Genomic DNA, 17,281 nt, shown 5'->3' on the forward strand with positions numbered 1-17,281 from the left:
TTTTGTACCCTATTAGGCACAGTCATTCTACAGCCAGTATAACCTATTAGACTGGTATCCACACCGCCCTCGCTCCTTATATACATTCTCCTACCCACGGCTGTATCCTTTCTTACTTCATCTTCTTCCCTCTCAATGCTAAAATCTGGCATGGAGATTACCTGGACATCTCCCACCCATCTCCCCCTAATTCCTAGTTTAAAGCTCTCTTTATCAGTTGTGCCAGCCTCGATCCTAGAAGTCTATTTCCTTCCCTACTCAGATGAAATCCATCCCGAGAGAACTGTCCTCTGTCCGTGAATGCCTCCCAGTGGCCATACATCCCAAAGCCCTCCTTATAGCACCACTGCCTAAGCCATCTGTTGACAGTCATAATCTTGTCACACCTTTGTTGCCCTTCTCTAGGAACAGGCAGGATCCCACTAAAGATCACCTGAGCCTCGATTTCCTTAAGCGTCTTCCCCAGCCTAGCATAGTCTCTCTTAATACTTTCCAGCTAGAATCTAGCCGTATCATTTGTTCCCACATGAAGGATAATTAGGGGATTCTTTCCCGCTCCCTTTAGGATCCTTTTCAACCTCAGGTCTACATCCCGTATCTTAGCACCCGGAAGACAGCACACCGTTCTATTCTCTGGATCAGCTCTAGTTACAGGCCTGTCTTTTCTTCTCAATAAAGCGTCCCCGATCACATAGACCTGCCTTTTCCTGGTGACGGTGCTATTCTCCAGTCTCTCCCCTGTTCCCTCTGGCTGCAAGTTCTTTCCATTCCTATTTTCCCTTATAATCCTCTTCAACCCATCCTGTATCCTCCTGGGGCTCATATTTGGTGTAGTCTCCCTTGACTCTTCTGCTTTTCCTATAGGACTAGCCTCTCTTCTCTTCTTCCTTACCCTTCCACCTTCAACAAGTACCTGCTGAGCCCCTTCTTCATTTTCCAACTCTGCAAACCTGTTCCTAAGCTCTATTTCTCCTTCACTAGCCCGTCTTTTCCTCTGCCTGGTTCTTTTAGTCACACGCTTCCACTGACCACTTTCCTCATCCAGTCTCCCCTCAAAATTCCCCAGCCCTGCTTCCATCCGTGAGTCTGAGCTTTTCTCTTCAGATACCTCACATCTTTGCTCCATAATCTGCTCAAACCCCTTCCTAAACTCAACCAGACTTTCCACCTGCATCTCCAGACCTCGGATCTTTTCCTCCCATCAGCTCTATCAGACGGCATTTCATGCAGAAAAAACTCTTACCAGGTCCCCCCTCCAGGATCACGTACATACCACAGCTTCCACATCCAGTCATCCTCAACGTGTCTTTCACTACAGGAGTCACTCCCACAACTGCCTCCGTATCCATCATCGCCTTCCCACCTAAATCCTGTTAATCTGGGAAACACAAGTCACACCAAAAAGACCACCCCCCCCAGCAAAAGCAAACCCCAAACAAGCACCACAATACAAACTCCCACTCCCGTTTACAGCTCTGTTTGCTAGCTCCTGTGCCGCTGCAGCTGTCAGTTCAAACTGGAAGGATAAACAAAAAGAGATTGTGACTAGAGTTTTTAATTTCAAAAAGGCTAACTTAAAAAAAATTAAGGAAATTAGTTAGGGAAGTGGATTGGACTGAAGAATTTGTGGATCTAAAGGGAGAGGAGGCCTGGAATTACTTCAAGTCAAAGTTGCAGAAACTAACAGAAGCCTGCATCCCAGGAAAGGGGAAAAAATTCATAGGCAGGAGTTGTAATCCAAGCTGGATGAGCAAGCATCTCAGAGAGGTGATTAAGAAAAAGCAGAAAGCCTACAAGGAGTGGAAAATGTGAGGGATCAGCAAGGAAAACTACCTTATTGAGGTCAGAACATGTAGAAATAAAGTGAGAAAGGCCAAAAGCCATGTAGAGTTGGACCTTGCAAAGGGAATTAAAACCAATAATAAAAGGCTCTATAGCCATATAAATAAGAAGAAAACATGGGACTGCTAAACACTGTGGATGGAGGGGGGGTTAAGGATAATCTAGGCATGGCCCAATATCTAAACAAATACTTTGCCTCAGTCATTAATGAGGAGCTTAGGGATAATGGCAGGATGACGAATGGGAATGAGGATATGGATGTAGATATTACCACATTCGAGGTAGAAGCCAAACTCGAACATCTTAATGGGACTAAACCAGAGAGCCCAGATAATCTTCATCCGAGAATATTAGAGGAACTAGCACATGAAATTGCAAGCCCATCAGCAAGAATTTTTAGTTAATCTGTAAACTCGGGGGGTGTATTGTATGACTGGAGAATTGCTAACCGAGTCCCTATTTTTAAGAAAGGAAAAAAAAGTAATCCGGGTAACTACAGGCCTGTTAGTTTGACATCTGTAATATGCAAGGTCTTGGGAAAACTTTTTAAGGAGAAAGTAGTTAAGGACATTGAGTCAATGGTAATGGAGATAAAATACAACATGGTTTTACAAAAGATAGATCGTGCCAAACCAACCTGATCTCCTTCTTTGAGAAGGTAACAGATTTTTTTTTACACAAAGGAAATGCAGTGGATCTAATTTACCTCAGCTTCAGTAAGTCATTTGATATGGTTCCACATGGGAAATTATTAGTTAAATTGGAAAAGATGGGGATCAATATGAAAACTGAAAGGCGGATAAGGAACTGGTTAAAAGGGAGGCTACAACGGGTCATACTGAAAGGTGAACTGTCAGGCTGGAAGAAGGTTACTAGTGGAGTGCCTCAGGGATTGGTTTTGGGACTAATCTTATTTGATATTTTTATATTACCGACCTTGGCACAAAAAGTGGGTGCGCGCTAAGAAAGTTTGACGATGACACAAAGCTGGGAGGTATTGCAAATACAAAGAAGGACCGGGATATCATACAGGAAGATCTAGATGACCTTTAAACTGGAGTAATAGTAACAGGATGAAATTTAATAGTGAAAAGTGCAAGGTCATGCATTTAGGGATGAACAACAAGATTTTCTGTTATAATCTGGGGACTCATCAGTTGGAAGTAACAGAGGAGGAGAAGGACCTCGGAATATTGGTTGATCACAGGATGACTATGAGCCACCAATGTGATATGGCTTCGAAAAAAGTTAATGTGGTCTTGGGATGCATCAGGCAAGGCATTTCCAGTAGAGATAAGAAGGTGTTAGTACCATTATACAAGGCAATGGTGAGACCTCATCTGGAATACTGTGTGCAGTTCTGGTCTCCCATGTTTAAGAAGGATGAATTCAAACTGGAACAGGTACAGAGAAGGGCTACTAGGATGATCCGAGGAATGGAAAACTTTTCTTATGAAAGGAGACTCAAAGAGCTTGGCTTGTTTAGCCTAACCAAAAGAAGGCTGAGGGGAAATACGATTGCTCTCTATAAATATATCAGAGGGATAAATACCAGGGAGGGAGAGGAATTATTTAAGATCACAAATGGATATAAACTGGCCATCAGGAAGTTTAGTCTTGAAATTTGACAAAGCTTTCTAACCATTAGAAGAGTGAAGTTCTGGAACAGCCTTCCAAGGGAAGCATGGGGGCAAGAGACATATCTGGCTTCAAGACTAAGCTTGATAAGTTTATGGAGGGGATGGTATGATGGGATAGCCTAATTTTGGCAATTAATTGATCTTTAACTATTAGCAGTAAATATGCCCAATGGCCTGTAATGGGATGTTAGATGGGGTGGGATCTGAGTTACTAGAGAGAATTCTTTCTTTGGTGTCTGGCTGGTGAGTCTTATCCACATGCTCAGGGTTTAGCTGATTCCTTCCTGACCCCAAATATGGCAATTTTCCTCCAGGGCAGATTGGTAGAGGCCCTGGGCGTTTTTTGCCTTCCTCTGCAGTGTGGGGCACAGGTCACTTGCTGGACGATTCTCTGCACCCTGAAGTCTTTAAACCACAATTTGATTACTTTAATAGCTCAGAAATATGTTAGAGGTTTGTTACAGGAGTCGGTGGGTGAGATTCTGTGGCCTGTGTTGTGCAGCAGGTCAGACTAGACGATTATAATGGTCCCTTCTGACCTTTAAGTCTATGACTCTATGTTTATGACTAACACTCTAGCCTCTCAAGGCAGAACTAATGGTAGTCAAATAAAACATCTCAATTTAAGTTTCTGTAAAAAACAACAACAAAAAACAAGCTTTCTTCTTGCCTCGTTTCCTGTGCATCACCACAGGGCTTAAGAGATCCCCTCATCCTTACAACCACTTCCAGGCCTCCACCTCTCTTTCACCCAAGAGCTACACTCCAATTTCTCAGCCATCATGTAGCAGCACTCCAAAGTAAGCAGTCACCAGAGCCAGATGCCCAAGTATCAGTCTGCAGGGCAAGGTGCAAAAGCCATCTAACAAACGATGTAATCCGACACACAGGGAGGGAGAAGACAGAAGAATGGGACAACACTTCTACAGGTACTTCCTTACTCCCATTAAAGCCCACACATCTCTCATTCAGAGAGAATTCAAGCCAATCCTCATTACCCCGACCACAGGAAATGGAGATACCCTGGTTGAGGTAGGCAGGGTCTCATGCCCTTACTACCACTTTCCCTACCCCAAATCTCCTCAACCCCCAAAAGTACAAACAAGCCTTTAAGATTTCAAAACCAAATACACCCCTTCCCACGTACATCAAAGACCTGCCACCCTGAGGGAAGTTAATTTATACTAGAGGCACTGGTCTCAACTCTCCATAGTGAGGATTGAGTCCCATTTTCCACAACCTCCTTATTATGTATGAAAAACAGTGTATCCTTCCCAACATTACAGCACTTATACTTTGATTACAGAATGAATTATCAAGTCTGTTCGTTTACAGTTTAAAAACAGGGTAATTCAAGATATTTAGCATCCCTCTCTGTCTTTTCTTTGTCCGAAATTATCTTAAAGGAATAAGACATCCATATGGTTCAACTTATCTGAAATCTTATCTTGCCCATAGCTACAACCAAAGTTGTTAATAATTGTATCTAATATTTTTGTAATTATAATAGGCCAGATTGGGTTATAACCACTCGTCACCACTGTTCCTGTATTGCTAATTTGCATACAACAATTCTACTCGTTGTAAAGCGTCAGTCATATGAGGGGGACTGGACACGCGTCAAGAGTTCTCACTGGTCGATTACTTAGCCCACCTGTCGTTGCTCTTTAAAAGTTTCTATTTCCACATACCAGCTTGGGCATCATGCACCAGCTCAGTGCTACTGAGCTCCACTGCATGCTGAGATAGCACTGCCAGAGAGGCAGGGCAACCCTTAAAGCAAAAAGATACTGGGATTGGCTTCTCTCTGTTCCCCTCTCCCCCACTGCCTCACATACCACCTATCTGATTAACTCAGCCCTCTACACAAGTAGGTCAAATAACGCAAATTAAGAGCCAAATTCACCAGTACCCTCAGCTGTCTACTTCGCACAGCTTTGGTGTATTGGAATCTGCCCTCAAACTAAAGGTTTAAAAATTATTTAATGTCAATACTACATCACAAAGTAGCGTTCCCTGTGTTTCTTGTTTAGTGTTCATGTATAACATTTTCAATTATAAAGACTCCAATACATAAAATTAAGTTAAAATGCAGTTAAGCTTACAAGTAGATTTCAGTAACTTAAGGTGGGAAAAAATAAACAATGTTTTAATTATCCCAAAACCATTACAAACCCAGGAAATTGAAAGTTAACAGTTATACTTAAGAAATCTAAAAATATTAGTGTAAGAAATGCATACTTAAGGCATCCAATAAAAACTTCTCTCCCTTGCACTGGCAACACAAGGGGGAAAATATAAAAAAGTCTAATAGATCTTTAAAAATCCATTTAATCTGATCTGGGACAACACACACTGAAATGCCTTAATCATATGGTTATTACAGGATGTCACTACAAGGTAATGCTAAGGTTACATGCATGCGTTTACTGTGCATCTCTACCTTACATATAAAAAAAATCCAAAAAAGTGTCATCTTAGTTACCTTACTGTTAATTCAGTTACCTTAGTTTGTAATGCTTGCTTTTTGGGATGATAATTACAACACCTCTGGAATATTTTTAATCCCATCTCCACCCCATTATTCACAATCTTAATTCCATTTTAATGTAGTTATAGGCCCTGGAATATTAACAAAGTCATAACTATATTAGTACCACTGATATAATGGAGTAGTTTTTTAAACACTACTTTTACCCAAAATAAAATAGAAGAGGAAAAAGTAATACTATTTCTGCCACCCTGGCCCCAAGCAGTATTACATTGTTTTCACATCCCTAGGACAGGATGCCTGCTTTCCCTGGCTTAATTCATAAAACGTAAGAGTTTTGTTTCTGTGAACTCCTGGATATCAAACTCCCAACAGACAGGCAAATTAAAGCTCTCTGATAATGACTCACTTTGCCCTTTCTGTTCTAACTGAGTAAGCTATCACCCAAATGCTCTAGTCCTCCAAGGAGTCCTCCACCAAAGCTAGGTATGACTTTATATTCTGCCATTTCTGGGGTAAAAATCAAGCAGAATTAAAATTATATCATCACAGGCCTGTTGTTTTACTATAACTTCTTTCCCCTTTGTAAGTCACCTTGAAGATAAAGAATAAAATACCTGAAATGACTACACTCCTAGGACTACATTTCTGTTTTTGGGAACAGTTCCAATCCAAGCTTTTGTTACTATCACATTCTAGCAAATTAATAATGAGCATCACGAGTCAGAGCACATTAACCTGATGACATTAGATTAGAAAGCATGAGAGTTTAATTAGAAAGCTGTTAAACAGATCCCTGTGGCCACAACACAAGTTAACTCATTATAATAAAGTTTCTCATGATAATAGAAGTCTTACAGTTATAGCAAACAAATGAAAAAAAATGCAAAAGCAATAATGGGTCCTAAAAGAGATCAGGCCCACAAAATGCCAGCCATTGGTCAGAGATTACTTAAATAAGCTACTCCTTGGGTTAAGGAATCTAAGACTTTGGCTTTATCAAGCTTGATGGCATTTCCGTTTCTAAAATAAATTCATATGGCTGGTAACTGTATCAGTCTCTGCCTTACAGAAAGTTTGAATGGACAGAAAGCATGTCACTTTGGCTTTACTTAAAACTGCTCCTCACTTATATCTGATACAGGTCATACTAATATGAATGAGTTTCCATATGTTGCTCTATATTTGAAGTAATCTACTGCCTTTCATTTGAGTCTCAATTGCAACATTTCTTGAAAGAGCTTGAAAAATGCCTTTTTTTGTTTACTAAAATATAATACTTACCCTTAAAGTCACCACTCTTGCTTTGGGATTACGAACAGATGGCCCTGCTGAAACATAATCTACTGTCTCAATTTCAATAGGAAAATGCTGCTCACATTTCTCATCACTGTCCAATACAGTTGGCCACTCGGTACAGAAATCTGAGGGATAAAAAAGTTAAGTTTTTTAAAAACTGTTGCTTGCCTGTATTTATAGTTTTAAAGATTTTTTTCGTATATTTATAGGGAAGCCATATTCCTTTACATAATGAAAACACAAAGCTGTTATTGTGGTGGTGCTTGTAAACCAATATTTCTTCACTTTTGAAATTAGCTCATCAGCTTCATGCTGGAAGAACCCTTTCCAGATATCCAGAAGAAAAGATGGACTTTGCAGCATACTCTGAAGGCTAACAGCAGAGCTGGGCAGGAAACTATTTTCCCATCTCACAAATATTTGAGAATTTTATTATATATATATATATATATATCTCTTATATTTCAGAAGTCTTTCCCCCCCCCCCCCATCTGAAATCAGGAAGAAAAAAAAGGTCAAAATTCTGAAAACATTTGAAAACCAAAAAAAAGCAAATTTTTTCTCCCTTTTCAGTCAATTTTTTTTTTTTGGGAAGATTTCTCAAACTTGATCCTGTTTTGAGGTTGGTTTTGGCACATGGATATTTTTCTAAAAAATTCCTGACCAGCTCTAGTTAACAGATCATCTGCATCTGGTCAGAGAGTGAAAAACAAATTTCAAAGTAGAAGATCCCTGAATTTCAAAGTAGAGAATTCCTCACAGAGAGCATACTGCCAGTAGATCCCTCTCTTCTATATGGAGGAGCAATTTAGGGATCTATATATTAAAAACAGCACTATGAATTCCACCTGGAAACTTACTGGCACACAGTAGAGATTCTACACCACCAGTAGAACGTGCCCTGGCATGAAACTCCACCTAAGAAGGGGACTGCTACGTTCTTCATTAGCTTTAATTTCCAAGCCATTTCAAGTTGTAGAACCAAGCAGAACACATTACAGTAATTTCTTTTGAGAGGACATTGGCATGGATAACTATGACAAGCTCTTCACTGGAAGAAGATAGGTTGCACTTCTCAAAAGATACAGATAAAAAACACTCTTGGCCTCAGTCACTACCTGGGCATCCAAGAGCAACCAAATATCTAATACAACTAGATTGTATCTGCTGCACAAACTCAGCTGGAGAATTTATACGATCTTTCTCAAATCTTCCAGCTGCTTTCCTCAGGCCATATACTGGTATAGCTAAAATGCTGCAGTTAAAGAAGTACAAGCCCAGGGTGGATGCAATTACACAATTATAAATGTATAGCAGTATAGCTTTCTCTTCTGAATGGGGTAGAAGCACCTTTATACTGATATAACTACATCCAGATTGGGAGTTGTACCATAAAACCTATATCAGTTTTTAAAAAAATGCAGTCCTAACCAACAGTTTTACCAGTACAAAACACTGTGCATAAACCAGGCCGTCGTTTTCTCTGGACTGAGTCATACCCAAGCTCCATACTCGTCAAGACATCGGGTTATCCATTTCCCTATACTAGCTAAGCGTAACAGAAGAGCAATGCAATCTCTCCAGCACACTGAATACATCACAACCCAGAGTCACGCATTAAGCCTCCCAGTGGCCTCTTTTCTGGGGGAAAAAACAAAACTCCCTCAGAGTTGAGGAAACATGAATATATAGGGCTATGTGAAATATGATTCCACATTAATCAATGGGACAAAAGAAAAATGGTACTGGACAAAACTGAGAAAGAAGTCTGACAAGCAGCAGGCTTTGTATGTGGGTCTTCTTATCCTACCACACTGTGGTGTAATTAAAGTGTCTTAAGAATTCCAAGGAAAATGTTTTAAAGAAATGGCAAAAACTCACCTTTAAGAGCTGTACAGTGTTTCTTAATTGCTGGGGGAGTCAGATGCAAAAAGTTGGGGATCTGAAATAAAATATTTGATTATTTTTCAGTAACCTAGTTTGCTTATAAACAAATAAACTGCTGTGTGAACTTAAAATTGAAGGCACTCTCTTGAGCAGACAATAACTTGCTCAATGAACAAAGTCTGACTACTTATTCTACTTCTATTACTACTTTCACTACTTAGTCTCTTTAGACCAAGTGTGTGATAAGAGATTCAAATGAGAGGATTAAATAAGTAAGTGTCTCCTCTCACCTCTGACCCAGCACAAGTCTCATTAATAAGTTATGAGAGCAAGTCACCAAGATCAGACCCTGTATGCATGAAAGTTCAAGGGATCACAGTAAACTGATAATAAAGCTGAACTGATTCTCTTCATCTTCATTTGCTACTTGGGTGCACAGTTGTATTATGTTAAATATATTGTGTGATAAATATATCAAGTATGAAGTGCTATCTGGAGAAAATATTTTGATCAAGCCATACTGCAAATCATTGGTCTTTGAGAGTTGAAATAAAACTAAGTTATATAAAGACTGTAGTGATGCACCCAACCTTTATAAGTTCCAAATTGCCTTCTTTTGGTGAAGGTACTCCTCTCTTCACAGGATAGCCCATTCGGATGGGAAGGGGCACTGAAGAAGGATTAAATGCTGCTGCAGTTGGATAAACATTGCTCCAGTCCTGATCAACAGCCATCTTTTCAGTTCTAGGAGCTCCAGGCTAAAGAAATTAAAGTGACAACATCGGTGGGGGTCAGTTATTTTGAGAGATAAACCAGTAACAGTCAAAGTGAACGGTGTTCTCAGGAATAGCTGACTGGCTGGCTATAGTGGATCTTCTTAAGGCCAGTAACTTTAAGGAATGCCTTTTGCTAAGCTCATTACTGAGTTTTAAGAAAAGATACTTTTGTAGTAAGTGTTTAATAAATTCCTCTTCAATTGTAGAATATTTATTCTATCATATAAACATCTTATTTTAACCAAACAACTACATTCACTATGTTCTAGAAAAAACTATGTTTACACGAAGAAAGTCTCTCTCTTTATCCTGAGGTACTGTATGTGTGTGTGCGCACGCATGTCTCAAATCTGCAAACGTAAAAAGTGACAATGAGGCAAACCCAAATTTTAGACCACTATATCACATTTCTTATTTCATTCTGGGAAAAGTTCAAAGGGGACATGCAAAGGAATTTGAGAGAGAGAGAGAGAGAGAGAGAGAGAGAGACAGACACTTCTGCCCTTTGTGGTTTCTTTATGATGCATAAAAAAAGGGTCCCTCCCCCTTTGTATTCTAGAAGTATCAGGAAAATTAAGTCTGGTCTTCCATGGTTTTGTTATAAGTTCATAGAGATGACCAAGTAATGTTTCATGTGAGTTCTTAGGGACAGATTTTGAAAGGTATTTAGATGCCTAAAGATGCAAAGAGGCACCAAGTGGGATTTTTCAGAGGAGTGCTAAATTTCAATAAAAACTAACAAAACAGGAGCTAAAAATTATGGTATTTTGAAAATTTAACTGAAGTTCACTTGATTTAAAAAAAACAAAAAACAAAAAACCCGAACACACCTTTTTTAGTTCGTAATATCCCCAAGGTGACTTGGTTTAAAATTAACTAGGTATTATTTGTACTGCAGTAGTGTCTTAGGAGTCCCAATCATGAATCAGGACCCCATTGTGTCAGGTACTGTACAAACAACAAAGAGATCATCCCTGCCTTAAAGAGCTTATTATTGTACTGGAAAGATTAAACATGTGGATACAAACAGAATGAGGAGCATGGGATAACAATGAGAATACTGACCACTATAAAACCCAGAGGTCACAGCTGTCTCAACCTCATGACAGAGAAGAATTTTAGAAGATTTGAAGGCCAACAATGAAGTGGCTTTGCAAATGTTTACAGGGAGCTCTTTTCATGCATAAAGAGGAGCCTGGAAGAAAGCACGAAGGTACTTGTTTCAAAAATGTAAGTAGAAGTGGATGATGTAAGCTGGTATCATTGGCGAAGCAGATACAGAACTCTGTCTCAACAGCGTAAGAAGTGATAGGTAGAGCAGGAAAAAAGCACATGAAAAGGCTTAAAAGTGAAGACCAAAAAAATTACGTTTGATGCAGTACAGAAGGGAAGCAAGCAAAGGACACAAAGGGGGTGATCTGGTAAATCAAGAAAATGATCTTTGTAGCAGTATTCTGAATGCATTATTGAGGCGCTGGTCACGATTCCACAGTTAAGGCTGACTTTCTTTGTTTTGTCTGAGAAATATGATGTATTCTCCCTGATCTTAATGGCCTTACTCTTTAAGCAAAGAATGAATTATCTGTTAGTGTAGTGATCTTAAAAAGTAATTAAAAACTGGATCATGAAACACAAGCAGGGTCAATGTGACAGAGATAATCTACGCCAGCAACACAGGAATCTACAGATAGTTTTCATTCTACAACGCTGTTGGTTGTAATGATTCAGTGGAATGAGGGAGACTGGACAAGTGTCAAACATTCTCACTGGTAGATTACTTGGCACAACTGTCACTGTTCTTTAAAGGTTCAATGGCTGCAATATAGCTTGGGTTTCAGTGCTTGAAAGGCCCCCATGGCACTGATGCTTCATCTCCACTGTGCACAAAGAGCACTGACGAGAAAGCCAAGATAGGGAACTTTTAAAGCACAGCCACACTGGGCCTCAGACTGAGCTCTATCCCACCACTGCACATACCACATATCTTACTAACAACACCCTTTAAACCAATAAGTCAATTGCAAATTAAAAGCCAGATTCACCAGTGTGTAACCGCTTTGCACTGCTCTGCTATTACAAAGCAGCTGTAGACTCAGCTTAACTGTCTGCTGTGCTCTGGCTGCTTTTGTGTGGCACTGAATCTGCCCTTAAAAGTGTGTGTGTGTGCGCGCGCGCACACATAAAGTCTTACAAGTGATGAATATATAAATAAATAAAATCAGAAATAATGCATTCCCTTTGGATTTCTTGTTAAGTGACCATGTATTTAAAAAAAAAAAAAAAACAGGAGATTCCCAGACAAAAAAGCTCCCTTAGACAGAGTTAATGTTGAGAGCATACATCAGTAGTTTAGTGTCAAAATCATGATAGTTGATGTAATTATCCTAAAATCAAGTATTACAAATGCAGAAAACTGTGCAGATTGCTTTCCTGTCAACATAACATGGTGTGGACCCCACAGTAAGTAGATGTAAGCTATGTCGACTTGGGTTACCTTAGTAACGTAACTGAACTTGTGTAGCTTAGACAGACCTTCCCCCAAAGTGCAGACCTGCCCTCAGTGTCTAAAGATCAACTCTTATCTTACAGCGGTCCATGATGCCAGCCTCCATTGCCCGCTTGTTAAATTTTCAAAGCAAGCACCTATAATTTTTCTCTCATGCTGCCTTTCATGCTTGGGAGGAACTCTCCATAAGCCAGGATGGATAAAAATGTGTGTGTATGTGTCATATGTAAATAAATAAATCAGATTTTTAAAATTAAATACAGGTTTATTTTTTTAAATCAGCTTATTTAAAATTACATTTGAAATTATTACAACCTATTTTAAGGCCTAAGTTTATTATGAGGCAGTATTTGTTTTCTGCCCAAGTCTTAAAGAAAGTTAAATCACTGCACTCATGGAGATCATGGATTAAAATGTAACCAAGAGTTAGCTGAAATGTTACACCAGTTTTTGACAAAAGTAGCCTCTTTTGCAGATGCAAAGAAAATATTTTCTTCCTTTTAGTTTATTCAACTAGTTCTGTTCAATTACTAGTTCATTCAAAAGTTAAGAAACCAACTGGGAGTTCAAAGTGTCGGAAAACTTGTCTTCCTCTTCCAATCTATGTATAAAAACTAAGTGTGTACGGGTGAGGTCCTCTAGTTCTAAAATTCTGAAGGAAAATGGTGACCAGAAACAATCATTCAATTCACATGTTGTTTAATAAATCAGTTAGTTTTAAATGCAAAAATTGTGTTTTGATAAACTTTTCTGTACACTTCAGGTAGTTTTATTTAACTAAAAACAATTTTAAAATACTGTTTTATGCAATTTTGGTTGATTTTTCGAAAAAAGCTCAACACAAATCATAAGTAAAACATTCATCTAGTGAGTAAAAATTAAAATTCTGAATAAATGTAAGCTACTTGACTTCTTAAATAAGTGTGTATTGATATGACATATCCTCCTGATTAACAAAAAAACCACCAAATTTAGTTTCAAGGCTATATTTCGTTCCAAGTCAACATGTTTTAATTACCAACCAATGAGAATCAGTCTTTCTTTAGGAAAAGAACTAAAAAGTACAGATGCAAATAAAGACTAAAAAAACCCAACAGTTTAAATCCCAGTTTCCTGTTTGCTGATTAAAATTGTGATTAAAGCTGGTAATTTAAGTCACTGATTTAAATCAAGCCACCGTGCCCTAACATACGCAAAGCCATTTCATTTTTCTCCTTCAAATCCCTCCTTAAAACTCTTTGCCACGATGCCTACAAAAACCTTGACAACAGGTAGGTTGCTGGTGTGCTGAAAGTGCTGCCTATCAGTTTGACCAATAGCATCTCATCATTTCTTTGTATTCCCATGACTGTCTGGATCCATCTGTTGTCTTATGGTTGGATTGTATGCTTCTTGGGACAGGGAGGACAAAGGTCAAATTACTAAAATACATTAAAAACTCTTCAAATTCTTGCAGATAACGTAGTTGCAAACATTTTTATTTCTTACCACTCTTCTATTTCTTGCAATTTGTGATGTCCTGCTTCTTCTTGATGCTGCAACTACAAGATAAAACAGTATCTTCACTAAGACTTAAGCAGCATTGCTAAAAACTTGCACATTCAACAATTTTTACTTTGCCTCATCATTCCATGGCATCTCAAGACAACAGTAAAACTAAATGGTAAATTCAACCTGCAGAATTAATTGCTATAGTTAGATAAAAAACAGTGACGAGAACTGGCTTTCAGATCAGGACTATTTAAAAAAATAAATAAATAAAAAAAGTCTCACACACACACATATCACTTGCCAGCAGTGGGAAGGAAGCTATCTGTGGAAAAGGCCACCAGTTTCTGCAGAACTGAAGCTCTCCTTTAAAAGAGTTAAATTTCTAGCCTTTATGCAGAGCCCACGCATTTGCAGAGATAACCTTTCAAATATAAATTAATACAGTGCTGTCTTCCAGAGTCTGAGCACAGCTCTAGTGCTTTTGCTGTTGAGGAAAGCTATGAGCAATATAGTAAAATTAACAAGACACTTGAGTTTCATCTCTGGGTTGGCAATTGTGAAACTCTGAAGAATTAGAGAGACAAGATGGGGGAGGTAATATCTTTCACTTGACCAGCTTCTGCTGGTGAGAGACGAGCTTACACAGGTCTGGTGTAAGCTCATCTCTCTCATGAACAGCAACTGCTCAAGTAAGAGATATTACTTCACCCACCTTGCGTATCTAATATCCTGAGACTAACATAGCTACAACAACACTGCGTACCACAATCTAAAGAATATCAGTTTTTACACACATACACCCTCTTCCACAACACAGTAATGGGGACTGGCAAGGTAAGTGGGGAAGGATAGTGGAGTTTTCACTTTGAGATGCCAGAATGAGGAAGGAGTTTCAAGCTTACCAGACACCTACCATCTAGAGCAGTGGTTCTTAACGTGGGGTGCGAGACATGCCAGATTTTTTTAGAAGGTAAATCATCGAAAACACAAATTAAGCACAAGCATGTAAGTACAATTACTTTGTTTAATCAAACCTATGTATTTATTAACATTACACATTTTTTGAAATGATTACTGTAATATACAAACAAAAAATATATCTAGATTTAAAGAACTGACCGACTTCAACGATTTTTGATAAGGGTTGCGAGAACATATTTTGATTTTTGATAAGTATGAAAACATATTTTGAGAATCAAATGGGTGCAGGCTGCAGTAAAGGTTAAGAACCACTGATCTAGAAGATGACTTCTCAACAGGGAACTGACCTTGGACCTCACTTGATAACTTCCTCCCCAGCCCAATCATCGTTCATATTGGTACATTTTCAGAGTCCTGTTTGAACATTTAAATTTAAAAAATGGCAAAAAGGAATATCAACCTCATGTTCCTAAACTCGTATTTCAAGAATATGATTTTTATGAGCAAAAATCAATATAACAAATAAAGTCATACACTACTAGTAATTTAGCATATCTTTAAGCACTCTGAAAAGGAGTACCGGTGGCACCTTAGAGACTAACAAATTTATTAGAGCACTCTGAAGATGTTAGGACAAATTCAGCTCTGGTGTACCACCAATTCCACTGAAGTCAATAAATTTCTATTCACTCATGGCAAGACTGAATTAGATCTTACGATCTGCACAATCCTTGTAATAAGTATCTGATAAACTAGTCTTCTGTACTGCCCACTAAGACCCTGCTCTCCCAATAATATTTACATACACTGAAGCTAACACATAAAAAGTTTGATTCATGAGTAGGAAGTCTGACCTAATTAACTGATATATCCCGATGGCAATTTATGCAGCAATAGTAACAAAATATATGGCACGCTCACAACCAAAGTAGTCAACATCAGATGAAAAATACATGTAGAAGATATGATGACTATAACAAAATCTACTTCAACAGCTTTGGACAAACTGCAAAAAGATCTTCTTAAGGTTTTTTATTGTTATAGTATTTGAGCACCTGCCAGGTAACATCTATAGCAAATGTTTAAAAATTGAGGTTTATTTGTCTAAACTACGTAGAAGCATATTGTTAACAACTTGCCAATCCTATTTACGGATAAAAAGCTACGTTAGGATGGCGTTAATGCTGAGAACATGTATAGCTATACTTATACAACAGCGTTAGAGGGGTGATTACCCCCCAAAACAAGCATTATAGACCCAGGGAATTCAGAGGTAATACTACACCTAAAAGAAAGTCAAATACGTTAAAAGTAGGCCATGCACAAACTTGGCTTTATTGTAGCTTATTGGCATTTATGCTTCTTTTTGCATTTATTTTTCCTTCCCGAGAACAAAACAAAACCCCAGCAGACAATCACGGAAATATCCGCAGATACCATAATGAGAAGCCCTGCAATGGAACCGCTGGGGGGGGGGGGGGGTGTCAGCGGCCCGCCCCGCCCCGCGCGCCCTGCCCGGGGTGGGGGCGGGTCTCACCTTCTCTCTGGCTGGGCCCCCCGCTCCCCACCACCAGGGCGGTGGAATAAGCCGATGCCCTGAGCAGCGAGCCGGGCCCAGCGGCCAGGCCCACGCAAAGCCGGGCCAGCCTCGGGCGGACGCACGAGGAGAAGCAGCCGCTGGCGGCCGCCATGTTACTTTGCGGCTCACACACGCGCACTTCAGACGGCCCACGGGAGCCGTTGTAGGCCAAATCGATTAGGCGAAGCGTGAGGTGCCCCGCGGGTGCTCGGTCCGGGGGCGGGGGCGGGGGCGGGCTTCTCGCGGGCGCCCGCCCGTTTGGCAGGCGGGGCTCGCGCTGCTCTTCCTTGAGCGCCCGGGGAGCTCGCAGAGCAATCCGTAAAGGCTGCAGCGGCCTCATGCGAGGGAGAATGCCTGTGGGTGTTTTGAGAGGGAGGGAGGAAGGAAGGACGGATGAATTCCCAGCAGCAATAATGAATATTTAATAATAACCCCTGTATGCATCCGATGAAGTGAGCTGTAGCTCACGAAAGCTTATGCTCTAATAAATTTGTTAGTCTCTAAGCTGCCACAAGTACTCCTTTCCCTGTAGAGCAGAAACCAAACAAAGGGTAACTGGTAGCCAAGGATTATTTTAAAAGGAGGATGAATGGAAAGGGAGGAAGAGAAGCCAAGTGGTGCTCAGTAAGTGGCAAGCTGCTGCTCTTTCCACACACCATTAAAGACAGGTAGCTGCACCCCACTGTTGCCAGTCTTCACGCTCTTATCACGATTCTTGCGATATTTGTTTTTCTTAAAACCCCAACTCCTGGATTCATGTGATTGTGGGAGAACATCTGCTTTTTGGGGGGGAGGGGGTGTTGAAGTAACTTTTTAGGTGGCATAGTTGTGTGAAGAGAAAAGGAGGAC

The 17,281-nt window shown here is 39.8% G+C and overlaps 1 protein-coding gene across 2 annotated transcripts in view; it reads right to left on the reverse strand.

The window, feature by feature from the left end:
- MRPS35 (mitochondrial ribosomal protein S35) overlaps window positions 1-16,740 on the reverse strand; it is a 60,787-nt gene extending 44,047 nt beyond the window's left edge. Inside the window, exons 1-5 of one of the 2 annotated variants that reach the window (XM_038386609.2) lie at window positions 16,391-16,740; window positions 13,930-13,982; window positions 9,750-9,917; window positions 9,154-9,214; window positions 7,258-7,397 (exon numbers count right to left, since the gene is read on the reverse strand). In XM_038386609.2, coding sequence (XP_038242537.1) covers window positions 7,258-7,397; window positions 9,154-9,214; window positions 9,750-9,917; window positions 13,930-13,982; window positions 16,391-16,544 — 576 coding nt within the window. In that variant the 5' untranslated portion in view covers window positions 16,545-16,740. Of the gene's footprint in view, window positions 1-7,257; window positions 7,398-9,153; window positions 9,215-9,749; window positions 9,918-13,929; window positions 13,983-15,200; window positions 15,256-16,390 lie in introns of those variants that run through there. The other variant, XM_043515006.1, reaches the window with a different exon arrangement.
- Between the last annotated feature and the right edge of the window lie 541 nt (window positions 16,741-17,281).

This window comes from Dermochelys coriacea, chromosome 1 (assembly GCF_009764565.3).
Source record: "Dermochelys coriacea isolate rDerCor1 chromosome 1, rDerCor1.pri.v4, whole genome shotgun sequence".
NCBI classification, from domain to species: domain Eukaryota; kingdom Metazoa; phylum Chordata; order Testudines; family Dermochelyidae; genus Dermochelys; species Dermochelys coriacea.